At 42.5% G+C, this 27,036-nt stretch overlaps 1 protein-coding gene across 1 annotated transcript in view; it reads right to left on the bottom strand.

Annotated features, from left to right (window-relative positions):
* Positions 1-708: 708 nt before the first annotated feature.
* The window catches only part of LOC309557878 (uncharacterized protein), a 223,464-nt gene continuing 197,136 nt past the window's right edge, over positions 709-27,036 (bottom strand). The window contains exons 4-11 of the mRNA XM_082260686.1: positions 18,957-19,073; positions 16,514-16,595; positions 15,967-16,104; positions 14,516-14,633; positions 12,455-12,550; positions 7,515-7,611; positions 4,874-4,925; positions 709-2,201 (exon numbers count right to left, since the gene is read on the bottom strand). Of these exons, the coding sequence (XP_082116812.1) occupies positions 2,078-2,201; positions 4,874-4,925; positions 7,515-7,611; positions 12,455-12,550; positions 14,516-14,633; positions 15,967-16,104; positions 16,514-16,595; positions 18,957-19,073 (824 nt within the window). The 3' untranslated portion in view covers positions 709-2,077. The remainder of the gene's footprint in view (positions 2,202-4,873; positions 4,926-7,514; positions 7,612-12,454; positions 12,551-14,515; positions 14,634-15,966; positions 16,105-16,513; positions 16,596-18,956; positions 19,074-27,036) is intronic.

The raw sequence follows: 27,036 nt of genomic DNA on the forward strand, positions 1-27,036 counted from the left end.
TTAATTATCATTGCTGGTACATTAGAGTTGCACATTCTAGCCTTTAGGAAACATTTCTAATGGTTTACATTGGGAGGCAAAGTGATAAGGAAAATATATATTCAGAAACAACTTGATACAGTTGTCTAACATCAGGTGGTTGAACACCATTGACAACCCTCTGCCCAATTAGTGAGGAGGCTTAAAATTGTAAGAAGAAGCCACAGAAAAAAAGTTTTAGAATGTATATGTGGCAAAAATATGTATACATACATTTATCTCTGCCTGGGGTTCCACCAAAGCTACTAGAAGCTTTGTGTGGGACTGATGATGGTAGACCAGTAAAAAACTGAAGTCAGTTAGACATCACCAAATGAGAGAAAACTAGACTTTTCTGTCCAATATGGAAAGCGTATTGATGAGTGTATTGGGCATAATAGCCTTGTCATAATCAGGTTTATTTCATAAAAAAGTACAAACAAAAGTAAAAAAAACTCTGCAAATCATGTTTGAAGCCCAGCAAAATTTAGCAAGCCAAAGCTGCTGCTAAATTATGGCATGTGGGCCTTGTCATTGTGCTATTGAAGTTGGAAGGAGAAGCAAACAGTATGGAAACCCTTTTTAACGGCACAATAATGTCACTCATAATGGGTCTGCGGTTTGTGAAGATCATCTTGGCACACTTTACAAACTTATTAAATACTGAGAATGTGTCTATCAGACAAAGCAGTGTCAGGGTCTGTTGGGGCTGGACCAGAACTAGAAATCAGGTCAGGCCACATTTGCATACCCAAAGCTGGTGAAAGCCAAAGGGGAAAACATGCCTATGTACAAATGAGTCTGTTTGTCTCCTGAAAGGATAGGCAATGGTTTATTTGGGGGTCTCTTCACAAAGCAAGGTGGTGGCTCTTTTTAGTAAGCCTCTAAATAGTCCTCTTATATAGTTATTGAATGGGGAAGGATGGGTGAAACCTAAATAAGCAAAGGGTTGGTGTGTCTCCTGGAATGAGTTGGTGAATATCTTAGACAAAGTTGGTGAGTCTTTGGATCGCCAAGTTGGTTGCTCTCTTTGATAGACAAGTTGGTAGGGCTCTTATATACAGTAGACAAAGGATTGGTACACTTTTCCGATAGGCAATTTCTTATAAAAACAAAGAAATGGTGTGTCTCTTAGATAAGCAAAGGGTTGGTGTGTCTCCTAGAATGAGTTGGAGGGTATGTTTTTAGATAGATAAAGTTGGCAAGTCTTTGGATAGCTAAGTTGACTGCTTTCTTAGATCTTAGACAAGTTGGTAGGGCTCTTATATAAACAAAGGATTGGTACACTTTTCCGATAGGCAAGTTCTCATAAAAACAAAGAAATGGTGTGTCTCTTAGATAAGCAAAGGGTTGGTGTGTCTCCTAGAATGAGTTGGAGGGTATGTTTTTAGATAGCTAAAGTTGGCAAGTCTTTGGATAGCTAAGTTGATTGCTCTCTTAGATCTTAGACAAGTTGGTAGGGCTCTTAGACAAAAGCTTGGTAACCCTTTTTCGATTGGCAAGTTGTCATAAAAACAAAACTGGTGCATATCGTCAATAAGCAGTGACTTGATGGGCCTTCTAAGATGGCTAAGATTGGCTCTTTTAGATGGAGAAGCAATGACTTGGTGGGTCTATCAGTTGGTGCATCTCACAGATGAATACGCCAGAGTTGGTGCGTGTCTTAGAAAGGCACTGGGTTGGTGCATCTCAAAAATGAATAGGCAACAAGTTGGAGTTTCTCTTATGTAGATTGGCAAGAAAGACAACAATTTATCTCTTTATAAATAGGCAATGTGTTGTTGTTTCTCTTAAATAGGTGACAGGTTGCTGACAGGCAGACAGGTAATGAGTTGACGTTTGTCCTAGATATGCAAAGAATGGATAGGTCTTAAATCGGTAAGTAGTTGGTGTGTCTCATAGATAGACAGGGAAGGAGTTGCATGACTTTGTAAGCAATATCTTTGTACGTTTGTTGGATGGACATCCCCGAAAAGTCAGAGAGTCTGTGTCATAGATTGGCAGTGAATTTCTCAGTTCGTGGTTTAGGCACATTGCTCCAGATATGGGCAACGATGACTCATAAACTGGACACGTCTTTCAACTGTGCTGTAACGCCGTTCATCTTTTCATTCAGTCGGCTGATGCGGTAGGTCTCGTAGTGTATATTGTGGGTTATGTCTTTCAGGTCTTGCAGGTTGGATCTAGAGGAAGATGAACGAAGAACAAAACTATAACATTGGCAAAATAGTACAAAATATCTTTGTAAATTCTTCCTTAATGATGAGTGCTGTAGACTGGTTATGACAAGGATACCCTGTTTTTATCACCAGGCTTACTCTGGGAATTTCAGCTGCTAGCTGGGAAGTCATATGGTGGCGCAAGGCCTAGGCACACCCATACTACCCCTGCATATGTTTTGCCTGGCTTATATGTAAGGACTTTGTCACCACTAAAACTGCATACTCTAAATTAGGGGTCTCCAAACTTTCTAAACAAAGGGCCAATTTACTATTCATCAGACTTTAGTGGGACCGGACTAGGGCCAATGGGAGCAGAAAATGTCCTGGCATGCAGTGGGAGGACTAGTGCCCCATCATTGGCATCAATGGAAGGAATTATGCCCCATCATTGGCGTCAATGAAAGGAATTGTGCCCCATCATTGGTGTCAATGGAAGAAATTGTGCCCTATAGTTGGCGTCAACGGAAGGAATTGTGCCCCATTGTTGGCGTCAATGTAAGGAATTGTGCCCCATCGTTGGCGTCAATAGAAAGAATTGTGCCCCATTGTTGGCGTGAATTGAAGGAATTGTGCCCCATTGTTGACGTCGATTGAAGGAATTGTGCCCCATCGTTGGCATCAATAGAAGGAATTGTGCCCCATTGTTGGCATCAATTGAAGGAATTGTGCCCTATTGTTGGCGTTGATTGAAGGAATTGTGCCCCATCATTGGCGTCAATGGAAGGAATTGTGCCCTATCATTGGCGTCAATGGGAGAAATAGTGCCCCATTGTTGGTGTCAGCGACATGAATTCTGCCCCATTGTTGGTGTCAGTGAATGGAATAGTGCTTCAAGGGCCGGATAAAGGCAAGCAAAGAGCCACATCTGGCCCCAGGGCCGCAATTTGAGGACCCCTGCTCTAAATGCTGTTTCATGTAGAAACACAAATATGTGGTAGGTTTATCATCTGCTGAAGATGAATATTTGATAAAGGACTTTGTAATATTGGTGACTTCTTCAAATTGGCCTTAAATATGCATTTACATGTGCAGAATCTGCCTATATATTTTGACAGCTTACAGAAAGTAGTAAAAAATGGCAGCCTTTATGTTTCTCTAAGAAAAGTTTCCTTTAGGAATGGATTTCAGGGGAAAATAAATTATGTTTTCAAAATCTGTTGGTAGACAAGGAGTTAAGTACAGCAAGATGTATGCCACCTCATGGACCTCTCTTTTTTTTTACAATTTTCCGTTTCACTGAGTGCTGGGAATAAAGCTATCTTTATACTTCCAGTACTCCGACACTACAGCTATGTAAAAAAAAGAAACAGGAGAGCGCCTCTAAGTGCAATATTTAATAAGCATAGGGCAAATTGCAAAAATAAAAACTCACATGACAACGAAAGGTAAAGCTCATCTCAGGTGAGGCTGCTTACAGTACACTTGATAAAAGAGCGTGCATGCTCTGAAACGCGTCGTGTTCCCCTCCTCCACAGTGACGTCACACGCCAGCAGGTGTTGCGTTCCAACCAGTGGCCCGCACAGCAAAGATCCAGAACTTGTTCAGCTCTTTCCAGAAGCAGCACACTGGATTACGGCTTTCCATCCCACAGCTTGGGAGCCTGGATTTCCCTGCCGCTGAAGCAGCCTCATCTGAGATGAGCTTTACCTTTCATTGTTATGTGAGTTTTTATTTAGCAATCTGCCCTATGATTATTAAATATTACACTTAGAGCTCTCCTGTTTCTCCTTTTTACATGGATCTTTGAGTTGGCTTCACTCCAGAGGAGAAGTTTAGCCCTAGTGCGGAGCATTCATTGACTATCTACAGCCCACCCTTTTATCCATTGGACTATTTATGGACTATATTGACTTGTCTAAACAGTTAACTATTTGGTTTTACCAGCATTTTATGTTTATAGACACTACAGCTACGGGTGTTTTACACAGCAGCTGTAGCAGTATTTTAAAGGTGCACTGCCCATCCCTCCTATCCCCTTATCCAATCATGGAAGGGTTTGAATTCTGAGAGCCCAATTATCCAAGCCAAAGCTTTCTGTGAATGGGCATGGGAGAAGAGGGGTGGGCAGAGCAGCTGTTGTGTAGTAGAGCCATATCACTACACTACTACTACTACAGTACTACCATATACTGTATTACAGTGTCATAAGTATAATACTATACAAGATATATAAAAAAATATATATGTATGAGTTAAAAACCATATAATTCCTATACATATACAAGTATTTTTTTTATATAGCTCTTGATATATCTTGTACAGTGAAATTGTAATCAAAAGAGTGAGATGCGGGCACACACCTCCTTGCAGTTAGCTCCTTGTATTCCAGAATGGTAAAACATTCCCATAGACACGCTCCTAAACCTTGTGGACAGCCTTCCCAGATGAGTTGAAGCTGTTATAGCTGCAAAGGGTGGGCCAACTCATGCTATTAAAGTTCATGTGCATGTAAAGGCAGGCGTCCCAATACTTCTGACAATATAAGGTACTTGAGATTCATTTTTGTAATATACAGTACACTTTAAATCTCTTTATGCTGCAGTACCCCATAGGTAGCTGCAGGGGGCAGTGCAGCACCAATTTCACCATCAAAATTCCTCTAGGATAACTGTATCTATATTTCACATCTCACCTGATTAGCAAATCCCTCAGATCAGCAAATTCACAGTGTGACGTGTTCTCAACTGCAAGATGAAAAGAAAAGACATGAGCCACGCTAGTCAAATAAGAAGACATTTCCCCCATATATAATATAATGGGAGGCCATTTTGATTAGAATAGGCTCCATTCACAAGGCTAAAAGGTATTGATATGATCATTCAATCAATCACTTAACAATGATTACAATTGATTGAATTAAATGATTATAAAGACTGAATTAAATAAAAATCAGAAACCCTCTGTTCGATCAATATAGAGAACTCTGGATCAACTTCAAACCCTGCCCTACCAATCAGCTATGGCGGAATTTTGGCAATCGCTTCTGATCGCTCCAACATATATCTTGTGTGTGCTGGAAATCATAATACAGATCAATTAAACAACCGCTTACATTTATGACAGACAGGGGTGCTGTTAGAAATCATGGGGCCCCGTGCAGCCTACCTGACAGGTTCCCCCCCTTGCCAGGATTGGAGGATAAATATCATAAAGGCTCTTTTTCTGTTGAGCTCTGGTGATTGCATTCCCTTAGGGGGACTTCGATCACCGTCACTGCGGGGAGCACCATTGCACTTTGGAAACTGGCACTTTAATGATATGCAGCACCTTTAGCAACACGTCTAGCAAATAATAATTTTTTGGGGACTCTAATTATATATATATATATATATATATATATATATATATATATATATATATATATATATACACACCTTTTCACCTGATATATGATTTTTTGATATATTGTTGCACTTTATTGGATTAATTTATACCTATTTGCACCAAGCACCAAGCACTTTTTGTATATGTATAGCATTATTACTATGAATTGTTTTATTTAATTGATTTTTATCTTTATCATATATTAAGGAAATATTGTAATATTTGGCCCTCTATGGGATATTTAGTTTTTTGCACCTTATTGGATCACTATTAACCATACATTTCAGAAATTTTTGCACATTTGGACTTTATAATTTGAAATGTACTGATTAGATCTATTATTTACTCTGCGAGCGCTGCTTTTTTGGTTATTCACTTAATCAAGAAATTATTAGTCATTGATGAATTATTGATCCTGGAATATTAAGGTCTAGGTTGATTCTGCTGATTTTTTTCACCCCCCCCCCCCCCCCCCAAAAAAAAAAAAAGAATGCTAATGAGATAAAAAAAAAAGCAAAAAAAAAAAAAAAACTTTCTATTCCTTCTACATTCCTCATTTCAGATCCAGTGATATAATCGCTGGGTCAATGTGCTTCTGCTTCTCTATGTAATACAGGAAGATCATGGATGGTGGGAGGAGCCAGCAGGGTGCTGTACGTAGCTTTCTTAAAAAAATCACAGTACCCTCCCTCAGTACTCCTCCCAGAAGCCTGTAGCCCTGATGCAAACAGTGGGTCGGCTCTTGGGAGGTGTTATGCAAATATCAAAATGTCTTAATGGATGGGTGTCATTCTAGAGGAGGTGGTGTTCCTAGGCAGGCTGGATTTGCATGTAGACTGTCTTAAGTAACCCCCACATGCAATGCTGAGCCTCCATGATTGAAAGAACAAAAATCCAATGATCAGGCACAGTCTGGCTGGGAAGGAAATGCTAGATGATGCTTGATGTCCTCCAGCCAGAAAATGAGGCAGGCTTTATCTGAATTGTTGCAGCTTCGAATGCACATTGTTAGAAGCTCACAGTGTGCGGTGAAATCAGAGGAACCTGTACAACTGTGCAAGACTGAAGGGAAGGCCAGAGGTCAGCTTGTGCTTTGTAAATTAGGCCTAATGCAGTTTAGTTTTAAAAAATTATAACATGAACCTACTTTATTTTTAATTATTAGTTATTCATTATTGAGAATGGAAAATTATTAACATAAAAATGAAGCCTTGCAATATATTCAGGGATTGGTACACCTTTATCTGAAATCCTTCCCCACCAACACTTCAACCTACTTTCTTGCCATTCCTCACTTTTGTGAACTGACAATATAAGCAACTTCAAAAGACGGTGACCAATATCGCTAACTTGAAATCTAAGTCTTCCTTGTAAGCAGCCCTTTAAAAATGAAAAGGAAGAACATTCCCCCCTTCATCCATGGGTAGGTGGTCTGGTCCACCTGGGTGATGGTGGATCTACAACCACAAGCTGGCTGCTGCTGGGCGGGTGGTGGTACATGCCATCAGCAGGGGGGTTCTTGTCTCTATTACAAGGCAGGAGACATCGCTCTCCAGCACAGCATACTCATGCCAAACAACAGCTGGAAGGTCTCCGTCATCGCTCGCTCCCCCCCTGCACACACATCCTTCTGATGGGGACCAGATGCCGGCCTCCTACCTCCCTCCCTCCACCCAGGAACTTGATACTACTCTACAGCTAATGGATGAGCTATGGAGGGGGGGGTGAGATACCCTCCAATATTAATCCACAGGTGTCAAGAGAGAAGAAGCTTCCACGTTGAGGTTACATACTGACTACCAGCAGTCCGAATCTGAATTCCGGGGCTTAGCGTACATTCAGGTTATGGGGGAATTATTTAAAATGTAAACTGTGGAATGGCTGGGGGAGTCATAAACATGACAAATATTCTGATTTGTGAAGCTGAAATATTCCTTCAGACATCTCACCTTCGATGATGCCCCACTTGGTCTTCCGTCCCAGGACCCTCCTGCCGTTGACCTGATGTTCCTCGTCAGTACCTACCACGGCGAAGGGGATTTTCTCCTGTGAAAGATGAAATGATCTTGTAAATTTGTATATTCTGCTGTGTTTTATTATAGGTATAGATCCAACATACACAGAGGAACAAACAGACGCCCATTGATGACCTTCTACCTGTGTGGTAATACTGAGCCAATGACCCAGAACAAGCATGAAGCAAGTGAAGCCAAAACTCCTCATCCAAACATTTGTTCTTCAGTGACTTAAAGCGCTCCACTGAACGTTTATTTTAACCACCTGATCTCCGGAAAGGTTTTACCCCCTTCATGATCAGGCCATTTTTTGCTATTTAGCACTATTTTACCTGGCAATTGCTCGGTCATGCAACACTGTACGCAAATAACATTTACAGTACCTCACAAAAGTGAGTACACCCCTCACATTTTTGTAAATATTTTATTACATCTTTTCATGAGTGCATGTGCTCAGCATCTTATCCAGAGGTTGTCTTTGGGAAATAGACATATGAGTGCTGCCAGCATTGCTGCAGAGGTTGAAGGGGTGGGGGGTCAGCCTGTCAGTGCTCAGACCATACGCTGCACACTGCATCAAATTGGTCTGCATGGCTGTCGTCCCAGAAAGAAGCCTCCTCTAATGATGATGCACAAGAAAGCCAGCAAACAGTTGGCTGAAGACAAGCAGACTAAGAAAAATGGATTACTGGAACCATGTCCTATGGTCTGATGAGACCAAGATAAACTTATTTGGTTCAGATGGTGTCAAGCGTGTGTGGTGGCAACCAGGTGAGGAGTACAAAGACAAACAAGTGTGTCTTGTCTACAGTCAAGCATGGTGGTGGGAGTGTCATGGTCTGGGGCTGCATGAGTGCTGCCGGCACTGGGGAGCTACAGTTCATTGAGGGAACCATAAATGCCAACATGTACTGTGACATACTGAAGCAGAGCATGAGCCCCTCCCTTCAGAGACTGGGCTGCAGGGCAGTATTCCAATATGATAACGACCCCAAACACACCTCCAAGATGACCACTGCCTTACTAAAGAAACTGAGGGTAAAGGTGATGGACTGGCCAAGCATGTATGCAGACCTAAACCCTATTGAACATCCGTGGAGCATCCTCAAATGGAAGGTGGAGGAGCGCAAGGTCTCTAACATCCATCAGCTCTGTGATGTCATCATGTAGGAGTGGAAGAGGACTCCAGTGGCAACCTGTGAAGCTCTGGTGAACTCCATGCCCAAGAGGGTTAAGGCAGTGCTGGAAAATAATGGTGGCCACACAAAATATTGACACTTTGGGCCCAATTTGTACATTGCCACTTAGGGGTGTAATCACTTTTGTTGCCAGTGGTTTAGACATTAATGGCTGTGTGTTGAGTTATTTTGAGGAGACAGCAAATTTACACTGTCAGGGTCCATTCACACTAGCGCGACTTGGTCGCCTGACAAGTCGCGGTCGCTCGCTCGCCATTGAATAGTACAGGACCCGTTCTAATAGGAGCGACACAAGTCACTCCGACTTAGAAAAAGAATCCTGTACTACTTTGGGGCATCCTGGAGGCGACTTGCATTGACTTCAATTATATGAAGTCCCTGCAAGTCGCCCCAGCAAGTCGTGTCGTGCCAGTCTGAACGGGCGCTCATACAAGCTGTACACTTACTACTTTACATTGTAGCAAAGTGTAATTTCTTCAGTGTTGTCACATGAAAAGATATAATAAATGTTTACAAAAATGTGAGGGGTGTACTTACTTTTGTGAGATAGTGTGTATCATTTTTTCACACAGGCTTTTTTATATTTTGCCATATAAACGAAAAAATACTGAAAGTTTTGACATTTCTTTGGTAAAAATAGCTCAAATCAGTGTTTTATTTAGTCTGCATGAAAGTTCTAGAGTCTACAAACTATGGTATACAGCGGGTAAAATATTTATTGAACAAGTCACCTGTTTCTAGGTATATATATTTCTAAAGATGCTATTGACATGAGATTTTCACCACATGTCGGTAACAACCCATGTAATACATACATACAAGGACACCAAACAAATAAGTTCAGAAACAAAATAATGTGTAATATAATGGAATGACACAGGGAAAAAGTATTGAACACATGAAGAGAAGGAGGGGAAAAAAAGACATGGAAAGCCAAGACACCAGCTAAAATCTATCATAATTAGAAAGCAATCCTGCCCCTTGTCAATGAAAATTAATATCAGCTGGTTCAGTCTCAACTGATGGCCTATAAAAAGGTGTCTCATTACCACGGTGTCACACAAGAAACCTCTCATGATGGGTAAAAGCAAAGATCTCTCTCAAGACATTTGCAACCTTATTGTCGCAAAACATACTGATGGCATTGGTTACAGAAGGATTTCTAAACTTCTGAGTGTTCCAGTAAGCACTGTTGGGGCTATAATCCGGAGTGGAAAGAACATAATTTCACCATAAATGACCAGGTGCTAATTGTAAGATTTCTGACAGAGGAGTGAAAATAATTATCAGTGTGATTAAAGAGCCAAGGACCTCTTGTGGAGAGCTTCAGAAAGACCTGGAATTAACAATAAGTATTACACACAAACGCAATGTCCTGTATGCATGCTCACCATGCAAGACTCCATTGATGAAGAAGAAGCACGTTGAAGCTCGTTTAAAGTTTGCTTCACAACATTTAGACAAGCCTGGGAGAATATAGTCTGGTCAAATGAGACCAAAATTGAACTCTTTGGATGCCATAATACACAACCATGTTTGGAGGTCAAATGGCACATCACCCCAAAAACACCCCCATACCAACAGTGAAGTTTGGAGGTGGGAACATCATGGTGTGGGGTTGTTTTTCAGCATACGGTACTGGCAAACTTCATGTCATTGAAGGAAGGATGAATGGAACAATGTACTAAGACATTCTTGATTAAAATCTGCTGCCATCTACCAGGATGATGTAGATGAAACGAGGGTGGACATTTCAGCAAGACGATGATCCAAAAAAACACAAAGCCAAGGAAACTCTCAATTGGTTTCAAAGAAAGAAAATAAAGCTGCTAGAATGGCCCAGCCAATCACCTGACTTGAACCCAATAGAAAATCAATAGAAAGAACTAAAGATCAGAGTTCATAGAAGAGGCACACGGAACCTTCAAAATTTGAAGACTGTTTGTGTGGAAGAATGGGCCAAAATCAGCCCTGAGCAATGCATGCGACTAGTTTCTCCATACAGGAGGAGTCTTGAAGCTGTCATTGCCAACTAATGATTTTGTAGGAAGTATTAAACACGTTTCAGTTAGTGTGTTCAATACTTTTTCTCTGTGTCATTCCATTATATTACACATTTTTTTTGTTTCTGAACTTTTTTGTTTTAATTTATTTGTATGTATGAATTGCATGGGTTGTTACCCACGTGTGGTGAAAATGTCAATAGCACCCTTAAAAATATATTTACCTAGAAAAATGGTGACATGTTCAATACTTATTTTACCCAATGTATACGAAGGGTCTTCAAAAAGTTTCCGCACTTTTATATATTTATTATTGCTAAAAAAAAGTGTGGAAACTTTTTGAAGACCAATTCAAACTGACCAATCATAATGTACTGACGACCTATCTAATTTCTTGAGGCCATAGAATGCCAGGACAGTACAAATACCCCTAAAGTGACCCCTTTTTGGAAAGTAGACAGTCCAAGGTATTTAGTAAGAGGTATGGTGAGTTTTTTGAAGTTGTAATTTTTTGCCACAACTTTTTGGAAAATGAAGAAATAAATAAAATGTATGTTTGTTTTTTTTTTTTCACAATTTTTTTATTTTTACATACTGTCACCAGTGCCATACAGCATCATCATATGACTGGTAAATGATAAGGGATAAAGACTTGTGACATTTTCTAAAAAAACAAAACAAAAGCAAAATTTAAAAAATTTCTATTAAATTTTTTAACTTTTTTAAAGATTTTTTTCTATATTTTTTCTTTTTTTACATTTTATTTACTTACTCCCATTAGACTAGTTCTGTGTCATCATAGTAAACACTGTACAACTCCAGGGGATGAAGGGGGGGGGGATTTTTTTGGCTTACTGTTTTTGCTTATAACAGTGATGATCACTGTTATAAGCAACAGTTTTAACTGTCAATAATAGCTTTCATTTATAACAGCTTACTTACTTTTGTGATCTGTGATTGTTTACAGCTAATCACATGGTACAGGTGCTGTGATTGGCCCAGGTACCATGTAATAGCTGTGGGCCAATCACAACATCACAATAGTAAGCAAGCAGTCATGAATGGAAGCCATTCATGACTCTTTTGCCTACATGTAATCATATGATCGCTATGATTGGTCAGAGAGATCACATGATACCCCAGCCGCTCACAGCAGCTGGGACACAGAAGTCATGGGATCGCTCCAGTGCACATGTGCTAAGCAAACTACCAGTACGTCACTTAGCCTGCAGCTGCTATCCACTTACAGTAAATGTACTTTGGTTGGGCGGCAAGTGGTTAAATCAGTTGCAGGTCCATCTAAACAAAATTTGTGCTGTGTCTAACAGCTCATTTTCTTTAGAAAGCCACCACAGCCTAAGTAGAGAAGCCTGCCCCCTGCCAGCATGCTGTAGAGAAAGAGCCTTGCTCTCTGTGTGGATGCAGTGGTCTCTCTGAAGAAACCTGAGAAATTCAAGACAAAATCTATTTTTAAGGTAATGATTAGATCCATTTTAGGATTTTTCAGCCACTGTAGCTTTGGAAGTATGGACAGCCGGACAGGTAGGTATTACACACGTTCTTTTACAGGCTTTAAAGAAGCATGATTAAATACAACTCAAAACTCTAAGAATGTTAGAATGTTAGGAAGAGAAAAGTTAAATAGATGAACCCAGATTATGACAATGCTCACCCGAATTTTGTCATTGAGTAGCACCTCTGTTGTGTCTTCATCCAGTTCCAGCTGTGGATACACGCTGATGCTGTGAGCCTGCAGGTCCTTCCTTATCTACAAATGACAGCAATGCATTGTGAACGGGCAAAGTCAACAATTCTTCAATGGGCTCCAGTGGCATCATAAGAGCATTATAGGCCCCCGTGCAATGCAGTGCACTGGGGCCCCGCCTACACAATCACCCACGAGAATAAAAATGCAAATTATCGATAAGGCAATATTTATTGGTACAGCAGTGCCAGGCTAATGACAGCTTTCAAGTTCGGCGGCTGGGTCCGGTGAACACACACACGGACGGGAGTACAGGTATTCCTGCAGTTGTGGGCTCTCTCTCCATGGCCTAAGTGGCCTCACAGCAGTGCAGGGCCGACAGCTGCTTGCCACCTGCTAAGTTTGGTGGCGGGATGCCCACGGGAATCGGGACTAATGCTTGGCTGGGTCACTGGGCAGGTGGGGCCCCCCAGGCAAGTGGGGCACCCGGGCAACTTCCCATCGTGCCCAATCGGTAAGATGGCCCTGATGGGCCCAGATTTAAAGTGAACCATTCAGGGCAAAGAAGGGGGTTCATTGCCCCCCTCTCCAGCTGCATATACCCGGTTTTCCTTTCTTCCCTCACCACTTCATACACCCAACAAGAGTGAAGAAAGACAGCTCTTTGTAAGTTCTGAGCTGCTCCAGCTAGAGCTTAGACAGAGCTGCCCCACCTGTATGTGGCAGTGCTGGGCCAATCACCAATGCTGTCAAGTGCTCCTGGACACCAAGAAATACTGTACTTTATTTTAATACTTTAATACTGTATTTTCTTCATTCCTTCATAGTTGAATGGTGAGTATGTGCTGCTGGGGGGGGGGGGGATAATTTAAGCGAGCCTTCCACCTTAGGGAGAAGATCTGCTAATTCCAGATGTCCCTGTCCCTAAAATACTGCATAAAAGTACCTGTGGGAAAGGGGGGGGGGGGGTAGTAAGCTATAATACTTACCTTTCCCTCACTTTCGCAGTGCTGGAGGTGATGACATCCTCTTGGCGATAAGATCCCTGGGAATACTGAGAAGCCCAAATCTCAAAGAAGCTGCAGCACTGCGGTGCAGGATTGTCTTTCCTCAATATTTGGGCTACTCAACTTTCTCCAAGATCTGTCCAGAAGCAGGAGGATGTCACCCTCGCTAAGGCACTGGGGAAATGTACGTTTATGATCTATCGCCCCCAACCCCCCCCACACTCAGGTACTTTATGCAGTGTTTTTTGGAAGGGGGTAACTTGAATAAGGTGACCTGGTCACTATGGTAGAAGGTTTGCTTAAATCAGACCTTCAACCTTAGTGAAAAACCATATCCCAGCTCAACTGCCTCTTTAAGATTCAATAGTTGAAGACCAGTGCTCTGGCTGGGATGTTCTGTCCCTCAAATGACAGTTCCATACCAAGTAAAGCCGGCCACTTGGCACAGACTGCTAACGCATTTCGGTTACAGCACCTCCCTCAATGCTAAGGTGTAGCCGAAACACGTCAGCAGTCTGTGTACTGTGTCAACTAATATGTATCCAATAAAGATTAATGTCAAAGAGTACACCAAGTGTCTGGCTTACTTGTTATGGAACTTTCTTCCTTAGTGGCCAGGTCCACTTTATCAAGGTGGAAGGTCTGCTATAAGCAAATCTGTTGCTTTGGTGTATGTTGGTGGCAATGCAGTGTTATAAATGTAAATAAATCTAGAGCCCAGGGCTCTAGAGAGAGACCAATTGTATCCAAACCTGCTCTCAAAGATGACAATCAGATAGTCAAACAATCAGGATTGTTCTCAGCCACCAATGTTTCCTTCTCCAATAAATGGTCTGATGTCCTAAACATCATTGATGAATATTGATTGCCATGACTTGTGAAATGCATGATCCTCCTCAGACAAATCTACCCATAGACTCAGCATAACATTTGTGGTTTTGTTAATTCATGAGATTTGTGAATGTGAACCTGAATGGCTGTGCTTGGTACATGTTTACTGTTATTTTTTGAAGGTACCTACCCTCTGCTTAAACTCTTCTCTCTCCTCCAATGTGAGTGTGTCGGCTTTCGCAATAACTGGTACAATGTTTACAATGCGACCTAGGCGTTTCATGAACTCAAGATCCAGCGGTCTTAGCCTGGGGGTAAAAAGAGTGTTAAGGTGAAGTCCCCAGCAAAGGCTCACAATACAATCCACATATAACTGTCGTATTAAATCAAAATACATAAAGGGAGGTGATAGTTTTTGAAATAATTTGAACACATATTAGAGGCAACTGTGGAACAACCTGACATTCCTCAGCATTCTATAAAACTGTATGCTCCGCCATGCTAAAAGTACATATTTATATGAATGGAGGGGAAGGGTGGTGGAGTAAGGGAACTGGATGTTCTTGCTTATCAAGGGGAGAACAATATAGAATGAGAGATATCTTCTCAGCTGCCCAGCTGTCTATAAATGTAGGGTAGTAGGCATTATCTTCTAGATCACAACACAGTGGTGAATCACCAAAATGAAACCAGAACTTTCCCTTATTAAAGGAGTTCCTGTCAGGACCTGGATCACCTGTTGGTGGCACTGTGCTTCCCAGAGCAGGAGGTTGTAGTTTCTGTGTCCACCAGAGGTTGTCTCCACCTGATCCTGGCTGCTTGTAGGGTATTTAGTCCCTCCTCTACTATTACACTTTGCTTCAGTGTTTTGCTTTGCTTTCAGATACTGCTTGCCACTTATCCTGAGTATAGATCCTGATTTTGCTCCTGCCCTGCATCCTGAACCCTGCTGCCACTTTCTGCTCCCCTTGTAACTGATCCCAGTCCTGGTTCCCCCTTCTCATTTGTTCCCTGAATCTCCTGCTTTCCCTGTTTATTAGTTGCATAGCTCCCAACTGTCTCTGATTTGGAGGGACTGTCCCTGATTTTGAATAAAGTCCCTCTGTCCCTCTTTCCTCCTCATTTATCCCTTATTTTGATCTGATCTATATAGTTGTATATAAAATGCACTTTTTATCCTTCAAAAAGTGTTTCCCAGTGCTAAACCTTTCATCCAATTTCTAAATTGCTTCATTTGTAAAGTTTCAAAAGCCAATATAAAGGAATAGTATTGGTAAAAAAATCCACTTGGGGGTTTAACTAATCATTATACCTACATACTGTACTCTTGCTAATAGGGGTCCCTCGTTCCTATCTCAGTTAGTTGGGAGGTATGAGTGTTGTTCCCCATTTTTTTAAATATTTTATATAGTTGGTTTGCTAGTTAGGCTTCCTGCTACTTAGTTAGGTTGCTGGTTAGGCATTTTGGTTATATGCTTGTGGTTCACTTGTATCCTCATGGTTGCTGTATTTCCTGTTTGCTGGTGTTTGGATGTCTTTTTGTTTTACTAATTTTACATTTACTTTAATATGTATATTGTCTGGACACAGTTTCCTAGTGTAGCTACACAGATCTGTCCATCCCTGTGGCTACGCACTCACCAGTGGCCCGTCGGGGGAATGAAGTAGATACAGCTGTGGATGCGAGAGTCTGGAATACGACGTTTCCGGTTCACCAGAATCTCCTCTCTCAGGTACTTCTCATACTGTTCATGGATGTATTTGATAATTGGCTCCCAGCTAAAATGTAAAGGTAAATAGAGAGTTAATGCAGAGCATATGTCTACAATCCAGGATTGTGGGGGAAGGGGGTCGCAGAATTTAAGCTTTAGTGACCCCATGTATAATCTTAACCTAAGAGGATACTGGGCATATAGAAACATGGAAGCCACTAATTCTGACCCATTAAGACTGGTCCGGAACAAGTATGTGTATTTGAGATGTCTAAACATTCCATACACGCATGCTTGTTCTAAGGCAGTGGCTCACCAAGTAGTGAAGGATGGAAAAGGATGTTGTTGAGAACTAAGGCTTTCAAAAAGAAGTCGGCAATGGCTTTCTACCAAAATCGGTCAACTGGTATTTACGTAGAAAGCCTGGGAAAATCTATAAGATTTGTCACTGTAGAGATGAAACACATTCTTCATACCAATTCTGGTTGTTGATCTGATCCCCAAATCCTGGCGTGTCAATGACGGTGAGTCTCATCTCCACTCCTCGTTCCTCGATCACTGCAGAGAGCAGAGAGAGTCAAGTCTATTTACTGTACATTTATTTGTTGGTCATAACCATCCACCTTTCCTTTTACCCAGATGTTCCTATTCTCTAGCAAGACCACTAGCATTTTTAGAAGAAGGTCAGCAATTACAGCCACTTTACAGATTTACTTCAAAGAGAATATATAGTAGTTCTAGACATATTCTTAGACCAGGGGACTCCAAACTGTGGCCAGAGGGCTGGATGTGGCCCTTTGCTTGCCTTTATCTGGCCCATGGGGCACTATTTCTCCCACCGACACAAACAATGGGGTACTATTCCTCCCACCGACACAAACAATGGGGTACTATTCCTCCCACTGACACAAACAATGGGGTACTATTCCTCCCACTGACACAAACAATGGGGTACTATTCCTCCCACCGACACAAACAATGGGGTACTATTCCTCCCACCGACACAAACAATGGGGTACTATTCCTCCCACCGATACCAACAATGGGGTACTATTCCTCCCACCGACACCAACAATGGGGTACTATTCCTCCCACCGACACAAACAATGGGGTACTATTCCTCCCACCGACACAAACAATGGGGTACTATTCCTCCCACCAACACGAACAATGGGGTACTATTCCTCCAACCGACACAAACAATGGGGCACTATTCCTCCCACCGACACAAACAATGGGGTACTATTCCTCCCACCGACACAAACAATGGGGTACTATTCCTCCCACTGACACAAACAATGGGGCACTATACCTCCCACTGACACAAACAATGGGGCACTATACCTCCCACTGACACAAACAATGGGGCACTATTTCTCCCACTGACACAAACAATGGGGTACTATTCCTCCCACTGACACAAACAATGGGGTACTATTCCTCCCACCGACACAAACAATGGGGTACTATTCCTCCCACCGACACAAACAATGGGGTACTATTCCTCCCACTGACACCAGAGATGGGGCACTATTCTACCTACCGATGCTAAAGATGGGGCATAATTCCTTATACTGACACCAACGATGGGGCACTGAGGGGCATTGTTTACTCCCACCAATGCCAGGGCATTTTCTACTCCCATTGGCCACAGCCTTCCCCCTCAATGTTTCAAAAGCAGGAAACTGGCCCTTAGTTTTGAAAGTTTGGAGACTCCTGTTCTAGATCACATACAAGAATGGGTCACAGCCATTACTTCTTCCATATCAGAGGGCTCAGGCCCTGATTGCAATGAAAGACAGCCTGTCTGAAAGGGAGCTAATTTCTCTTTAGATTAACTGTAGTCCTCTGAGACTCCTTTGTAGTAAATGTTTATTTGTTAAAGAGGTTGTAGGCTCCGTTCACATGTCAGCGTATGGATCGCGGGAAGAACCGCCGCGGTTCCGCCCGCGATCCGGAGATTAATGCAAATCGCGGGACGACTGTGCGTTGCCCGTTGATTTGCAATAGCCCCCCAAACGCTGAGCGATGTTGCCGCGATTTCCGCCTGCCGAATCGCGGTAACATCGCGCAAAAAAATTGCGGGACGCAATACGCTCCAAAGAAGCTCTTGTACTTTTTTGGGCGTAATGCGTCCCGCGATTTTTTTCATTCCAATTCATCCCAAAGGCATTTGGTAGGGTTGAGGTTAGGCCTTTATGCAGGACACTCAATTTCCTTCACTTCAAACCCATCAAACCTTGTCATTATGGAGATGTTGGATGAGAAGACCTGGCTCCTTCCAATTCATCCCAAAGGTTTTCAGGAGGGTGGAGGTCCGGGCTTTGTGCAGGATACTCAGGTTCCTCCACACCAAACTCATCAAACCGTGTCTTTATGTTAGATGAGAAGACCTGGCTCATTCCCATTCATCTCAAAGGTGTTCAGTGGGTTGAGGTCAGTGCTTTGTACAGAACACTCAGGTTCCTCCACACCAAATTCATCAAACTTTGTCTTTATGAAGCTGGTTTTGTACACAGGGGTACCGTTATGCTGGAACGGAAAAGGGCCTTCACCAAACGGTTACCACAAGGTTGGAGACATGCAATTGACTAAAATATCTTTGTATGTAGCATTACAAGTACTATTCTGTGGAGACATCTAAATTTGGAGGGGGTTCACATAGCTTTGGCCATTTAGTGTAGATATGATTGTCTAAGTGTCTACAACAGGGATTCCTAAACTATGTCCCTCCAGTTATTCAGGAACTACAATTCCCATCATGCCTAGTCATGTCTGTGAATGTCAGAGTTTTACAATGCCTCATGGGATGTGTAGTTCTGCAACAGCTGCAGGGCCGTAGTTTGAGGATCCCTGGTCTACAACATTTGGGCACAGAGTGCAATTTATCCTATTTTGTTTAGTAGGACCAATTCTCACCCTGACTGATGGCTTTTAATTCCAGTGTTTTAGGGATACCGGCACCGGGAGTCTTGCGAATTACTTTTGATTTGAAGAGAGTATTCACCAATGTGGATTTCCCCAAACCACTCTGACCTGGAAAAGGATAATTAAAATAGAAGTTAGTAAAAAGCAAACGTACACACAAATAAAAAAGTACACACAAATAAAAAAAGCCAACAAACGCACACAAAAGAAAAAGTCAAAAAGATAAAGCAAAGAAATCAAAAGTCTATTTTTTTAAAAAAAAAAAACATTTTTTTTAGCATAAAATTTTTTTTTAACCACTTAAGCCCCGGAAGATTTTACCCCCATTCCGACCAGGGGGTATTTTGCGATTCGGCACTGCGTGACTTTAACGGACAATTGCGCGGTCATGCGATGCTGTACCTAAACGAATTTGACGTCCTTTTTTTCCCACAAACAGAGCTTTCTTTTGGTGGTATTTGATCACCTGTGCGATTTTTTGATCACGCGCTATAAACAAAAAAAGAGCGTCAATTTTGCAAAAATAGCAATATTTTTCACATTTTTTTATATGAAATTCCCCCAAAAAAAATGTAAAAATCAAAATTTTTTAACATTTTCGGCCAATTTGTTTTATGCTACTTATGTTTGGTAAAAAAAATCGCAAAAAGCGTATTTTGATTGGTTTGCGCAAAAGTTATTGCGTTTACTAACAATAAGATTTTTGTCATTTTTGTTGTTTTTTTTTTTAACGCGTAATGGCGGCGATCTGCGATTTTTTTTGCGGTACTGCGACATTGCGTCGGACCCTTGACTGACATTTTTGACACTTTTGGGGTTACCAGTGACATTTCTACAGTAATCAGTGCTATACATATGCACTGTTACTGTAAAAATACACTGGTAGTGAAGGGGTTAACTTTATTTGGGAGGGAGGGGCTGTGTGTGTCCCTAGGGGCGTGCTTTCTACTGTGATTGGCTGTGGCTTCAGCTGTAAGGACACTGATCAACGGATCTACATACTAGATCCGAGTGATCAGTGTCTTTACACAAGCTGCCTGACATTCTCCCTCTCCCCCGCCGATCGCCGAGTGGCCGGCGGACATCGGGTCCGCTGGTCACACGCGCGGGGGGTCCGTGACCACGCGGGAGCGCGCCTCCGGGGGCGCGCGCTCGCTCCCTAGACCCTCACAAGCAAGCAACGTAGCCCTACGTTAGTTTGCCTGTGAGGGGCTGACCGCCGACGTAGATAGTCGTGCGGCGGTCGGCAAGTGGTTAAATGTCTGCATTTGTAGAAAGCAAATTCTGAACATTCTAAAAGTTTAAAAAGCAGAAGAGAGAAGACTGAGACTGCTATTTTTGAAGGGGGAATAACAGACAAACCGAAGGAACAGAAAGTCAGCGACAAGGCCTGGAAAGTCCGTATAGTTTTATGGTTCTCAGATTGTATGAAACTTCCTGCAGACATTAAATATATTCCCATGGGTAAAGCCTGGAATATGAGGGTGCTGCTACAACGATCAACTGGTCACCCAGTGTCATCATGAAATAAAGTATTATCATTATCACACCATGGATCTATAGAATAGTCCAAGAATTTATTACAGTGATTACATCGCACCAAATGCAAGTGCAAAGTTTGGAGTCACATAGAACTCCTTCAATAAACAGAACAATGTGTTCCTTTACTGCTCCGAAACATAGCTCCCATCTGTCCCGGATTTCAAGGGACTGTCCCTGATTTAGAACAAATCTCTGCCCCTCTTTCCTCCTCATTTGTCCCTCATTTTGGACTGATCTATATAGTTGTCCATAAAATGCACTTTTTATCTTTCAAAAAGTATTTCCCAGTGCTAAACCTTTCATCCAAATTCTAAATTGCTGCATTTGTAAATTCCAAAAGCCGGTATAAAAGAATAGTAGTGGTAAAAAAAAAAAAAAAAAAAAAGCACTTGTGGGTTTAACTAATAATTTTTTATTTTTTTTGTATTCTCCTTTAACCACTTGCCGACCGCCCACAGTATATTTACTGCGGCAGTCAGCCCCTCCTGGGCAAAGCGACATAGTACTACATCACTCGCCCGGGAGCCTGCAGGGGGCGAGCGGGCGCCGCCGAAGGCGTGCTCCTGCCCCCGCTCGTTCAGGGACATCCCCACGCGCGTGACCGGCGGCCCTGATGTCCGCCGGTCACTGGCGATCTCCCACTGGAGAGGGAGAAAGGCAGGCGGCTGATGTAAACAAAGCCGCCTGTCATTCTCCCTGGTGTAACAGCAGAGATCATACGATCCTGGTATGTCTCTGTGGTTACATCACAAGCCACGCTTGTATAGTTAGAATCACGCCCCTAGGGACACACTTAACCCCTTGATCACTAATAAAGTTAACCCCTTCCCTGCCAGTGTCATTTTTACAGTGACAGTGCATATTTATAGCACTGATTATTGTAGTAATGTCACTGGTAACCCCAAAAGTGTCAAAAATGTCAGTCAAGGGTCCGATCTTGCCGACGCAATGTTGCAGTCCCGCAAGAAAAAAAAAAAATCACAGATCGCCGCCATTACTAGTTAGAAAAAAAAAAACAATAAAAATGACAAAAATCTTTCCCTTATTTAGTAAATGCAAAAACTTTTGCGCAAACCAATCAAAATAGGCTTATTGCAAAAAAAAATATGTAGCAGAAAAAAAATTGGCCTAAAATGTAAAAAAAATTAGATTTTTACATTTTTTGGGGGGGGGGGGGGGATTTCACATAAAAAAATGTGAAAAATTGTTATTTTTTTCAAAATTGTCGCTCTTTTTTTTTGTTTATAGCGCAAAAAATAAAAATCGCACAGGTGATCAAATACCACCAAAAGAAAGCTCTGTTTGTGGGGAAAAAAAGGACGTCAATTTCATTTGGGTACAACGTCGCACGACAGCGCAATTGTCCGTTAAATTCACGCAGTGCCGAATTGCAAAATAGGCCCTGGTCTTTGAGCAGGAAAATCCTCCGGGGCTTAAGTGGTTAAGGGGGCGTGGCAGGGGGGGTGTCCTATGCCTACATACTATTGCTAATAGGTTTCCCTCATTCCCATCTCAAAAAGTTGGGAGGTACGTTGGATTTAAAAAGTCTACACACCCCTGTTAAAATGTCAGTTTTCTGTGATGTAAAAAAAAATGAGACAAAGATAAATCTTTTCAGAACTTTTTCCACCTTTAATGTGACCTATAAATTGTACAACTCAGTTGAACAACAAACTGAAATCTTTTAGGTGGATGGAAGTAAAAATAGAAAAAAACTTAAATAATATGGTTGCATAAGTGTGCACACCCTTAAACTAATACTTTGTTGAAGCACCTTTTGGTTTTATTACAGAACTCAGTCTTTTTGGGTATGAGTCTATCAGCCTGGCACATCTTTTCTTGGCAATATTTTCCCACTCTTCTTTGAAAAAACACTCAGAATCTGTCAGATTGTGAGGACATCTCCTGTGCACAGCCCTCTTCAGATCACCCCACAGATTTTCAATTGGATTCAGGTCTGGGCTCTGGCTGGGCCATTCCAAAACTGTAATCTTCTTCTGGCTCGGCCATTCCTTTGTTGATTTGGATGTATGCTTTGGGGCGTTGTCATACTGAAAGATGAAGTTCCTCTTCATGTTCAGCTTTCTAGCGGAAACCTGAAGGTTTTGTGCCAATATTGACCGGTATTTGGAACTGTTCATCATTCCCTCTACCTTGACTAAGGCCCCTGTTCCAGCTTAAGAAAAACAACCTCAAAGCATGAAGCTGCCACCACCATGCTTCACAGTGGGTATGGTGTTCTGTTGGTGACGTGCAGTGTTGTTTTTGCACCAAACATCTTTTGGAATTATGGCCAAAAAGTGCAACCTTGGTTTCATCAGACCGTAACACATTTTCCCACATGCTTTTGGGAGACTTCAGATGAGTTTTTACAAAATTTAGCTGGACTTCGATGTTTTTCTTGGTAAGAAAAGGCTTCTGTCTTACCACTCTACCCCATAGCCCAGACATAGGAAGAAAACGGTAGATTGTTGTCACATGTACCACACAGACAGTACTTGCCAGATATTCCTGCACATCCTTTAATGTTGCTGTAGGCCTCTTGGCAGCCTCCCTCACCAGTTTTCTTCTCGTATTTTCATCAATTTTGGAGGAATGTCCAGTTCTTGGTAATGTCACTAATTGTAATTGCCATATTTTCTCCACTAGATGACTGTCTTCACTGTGTTCCATTGTATATCTAATGCCTTGGAGATTCTTTTGTACCCTTCTCCTGACTGATCCCTTATAACAATGAGATCCCTCTGATGTTTTGGATGCTCTCTGTCGACCATGGCTTTTGCTGTAGGATGCGACTAAGAAAATGTCAGGAAAGACCTACTAGAACAGCTGAACTTTATTTGGGGTTAATCAGAGGCACTTTAAATGATGGCAGGTGTGTACTGACTACTATTTAACATCCCCAGTTATAAGAGGGTGTGCACACATATGCAACCACATTATTTTAGTTCTTTATTTTTACTTCCCCCCCCCCAAAAGCAAACAGTACCACAGTGGCCCCGAACCATATAATCCCACAGTGCCCCCCCCCCCTTCATGGCAGAAACTCAGCGCCCAGTAGCATACCTCCCAACTTTCTGAGATGGGAATAAGGGACACCTATTAGCATAAGTATTCAGGAATAGGACACGCCCCCTACCACACCCCCTTAAAGGAGAATTGTGCAAAAATAAATGATTGGTTAAACTCACAAGTGCTTTTTTTTTTTTTACCACTTCTATTGCTTTATATCGGCTTTTGGAATTTACAAATCCAGAAATTTAGAAATTGGATGAAAGGTTTAGCAGTGTAAAACACCTTTTGAAAGATAAAAAGTGCATTTTATTTATAACTATATAGATCAGACCAAAATGAGGGACAAATGAGGAGAAAAGAGGGACATTTTGCCAAATCAGGGACAGTCCCTCAAAATCAGGCACAGTTGGGAGCTATGTAGTAGCAAGTGCGACCTTTGCAACCCTTGTAGTTCCGCCACTGCAGACCACCTTAAGGTTCGATTCACAGCTATGCATGTTGCTTTTGAGCGTTTCAGCAGTGCTTTCTGCAGTGCTTTCCGGACACATTTTTTTGACGTGCTTTTCATGCGTTTTTGATTCTTTTTTTTCTTTTTATTTGGCCAATTTGTTGTTGGGCAGATTAAATAATGCATAACGCAAAACACGTCAAAAGCGGATCAAAAAAGTGGTACTTGTGTTTTTAATGCATTCCGATTGAAGTCTATTACATACAAAATGCTGCATTTTGCGGCCAGAAAATTCAGTGACCAAAAACGCAGAGGCACAAAAATGCATTGATGTGAACGTGTTCCATAGGAACCCATGTTAAAAAAAATGAAATGCGTTTCTGCAAAAAGCATGAGAATAGGCATTAGGGCTCATGCACATGAGACGTTTTTACAGCTGCTGTTTGTATAATGTATGGACAGCCTAAGTGATCCTCACATGTGATGCTGAGTATCTGTGATTGAAAGAACCAAAACCCAATGAAGGAAAGGGGTGGACCAAGGACATTCAGGCTGGGGAAGAAAGAACTAGATAATGGTGGAAGTCCTCCAGCCAGGAAATGAGGCGGGCTCTGACTTGCTGACACTTCTAATGCACATTGTCAGATGCTCACAGTGTGCAGTGAGATCAGAGTAAGCCATTTCAATACAGGAGAGGACAGTGCCAGGAGAAGCTCATCTAGAGCCCAGGGCGCACATGCCAAATTGCCCCCCCCCCCCCCAAAGATGTATGATTATGTGTCAGCAAAAATCCCCCCCCAAAAAAAAAATTGAGCACCAACTTGCATGCTCCCCCTAAACTTAAATCCCCCCCTTCCTCCCAGAATAAATCTGCGCCCCTGCTGAAATCCCCTCTCCCGGCACAAATCTTTGCCCTACACCCCCAGCTTAAATCCTCTCTCTCCCCATACGCCCTCAGCACAAACCCCCCCCCCCCCAAAAAAAGTCTTCCCTCTCCTAGCACAAATCCTCTATCCCTCTAATTTCCCCTCCAAACACAAATCCTCTCCCCCATTCCAAATCCCCTCCTCCTAGCACAAATACATTTCAATCCTCCCTACTAGATTAAGCCCCCCCCCCCCTCCCAAAAAAAAAAATAAGATCATAGCACAAATCACTCCTTCCTACCAATTTACCTCTTCTACCACAACCCCCCTCCTAGCACAAATACTCTTCACCTATAGCCCCCTTCCAACACAAATCCCCCCAACTCACTCTGCTTCTAGCACACCCTCCCAAATTTCCCCTCCTAGAACAATTATTACCCCAATACCACCCACCAGATTCCCCTCCCAACACAAATTTTCTCCCCCCCAATCTATTTGTGGTGCCCCCCTACCTCACATCACAGTCCCCAGGGAAGCCGCCCTCCTGCCCACCCCTTGTAAGAGGAACCCCCGACAGCTGTATAAGACTGAAGGGAAAGGCGGAGGTCAGGTATAACATCTGCCATATACATACAATCCACTGAAGAAACTCTACATTGTAACAAATGGGGGTCTATGTACAGAACAGATCCTCGGGGTTCATTCTGGACATTTAAACCATTATGTTCACAAGTGGAGTTCTACGTCAAGTGAGGATGACGAGTGATAAGACAACGACACGATTCATGGCGGGGGGATTTACGTACGCAGAATCGCTCGGCAGCAATGTGTATAAATAGCAGGCGGTATGCTGAATGTATTGTCAGCGTCATGAATAAAGATGAGGGACAAGAATGCATGGCGGTGTTAATTTAAATCAGCCTCTCAAGTAACACTCGAGCTTGTAACACAAGGGTGGCACTGTTGTCACTGAATATTTCAAACGCTGAGAAGGATCGTGAAACACACCAAACCTCAATGGGCCGTTTAACTCTTCACTTGCTGCTCTGTTATTACTGCCAAATGGCGTGCTGCTGAGAAACTTTGACCTTAAAGGGAACCAGTCATTGGTGAGCGTCTGTATTCATCTAAATCTCCATTATTTAAATCTTCTTGTGGCTCAGCGTTATTTCTCAGGGCTGCTTCTTTTACACAATTTGCTTCTATTCTCTCCCTGTCAGAGTCTGAGTGTCAGGCTGTAAGGACCCCGCAGGGGCTTTCCAATCTCTTGTCTGAGCTCAGTTCTGAACAGACACTGTAAAAAACTACAAGGGACAGCTGTGTGTGCTGTTATTTACTTGTATTTGCTCCCTGTCTGAACAAATATAGTGACTCAGTGTCATGCAGTAAGACCCCTATAGAGGCTGACCCATCACTTGTCTCCCTTTAAGACTGATAACTGATATTCTGTCCACGCTGCTGGAGGAGGACGGAACTGCCAGTTAATCAGCAGAGCATTGTACTGTGTTAGCCATTGACTAACGCAGAAAGTTTGGTTGGATAACTTAAAGCGAAGTTCCGCCTTCCCCTCCACCCCCTCCAAAAACTAAAAGTCAGCAGCTACACATACTGTACACATACTGTAGCTGCTGACTTTTAATATGAGGACACTTACCTGTCCTGGAGTCCAGCGATATCAGCACCGCAGCCGATGTTTCAGCTGTCGGGTGCTGCCGCCGCCATTGCCGGTTAAAGGGGTAGTATACTCAGTTAAAAAAAAAAAAAAAAAACCTGCAAGGCAAAGGCATAATGAGCTAGTATGCATCGCATACTAGCTCATTATATATTACTTACCTTAGAACGAAGCCCCGACACGGACCCCCGGACACCGATGTGGGAGCGGACATGATCCCTCGGCGTCTCTTCCGGGTTCGGCGGCTCCGGCGCTGTGATTGGCCGGAGCCGCAATGACGTCACTCCCGCGCATGCGCATGGGAGCCACTTTCCGGCAAATCTTTGCAAGCAACTCTTGCAGCGCATGCGCCGCACTCGTCAGCGGCTGCATGCAGTGGTAATATCTCCTAAACCGTGCAGGTTTAGGAGATATTGTACCTACAGGTAAGCCTTATTATAGGCTTACCTGTAGTTAAAAGTCAAAAAAAGCGGTATACTACCGCTTTAAGGGAGCCCGGAAGTGAAGCCTTGCGGCTTCACGGGCAGG

Source organism: Pelophylax lessonae (assembly GCF_965119305.1).
Source record: "Pelophylax lessonae genome assembly, chromosome: 6".
Lineage (NCBI taxonomy): Eukaryota > Metazoa > Chordata > Amphibia > Anura > Ranidae > Pelophylax > Pelophylax lessonae.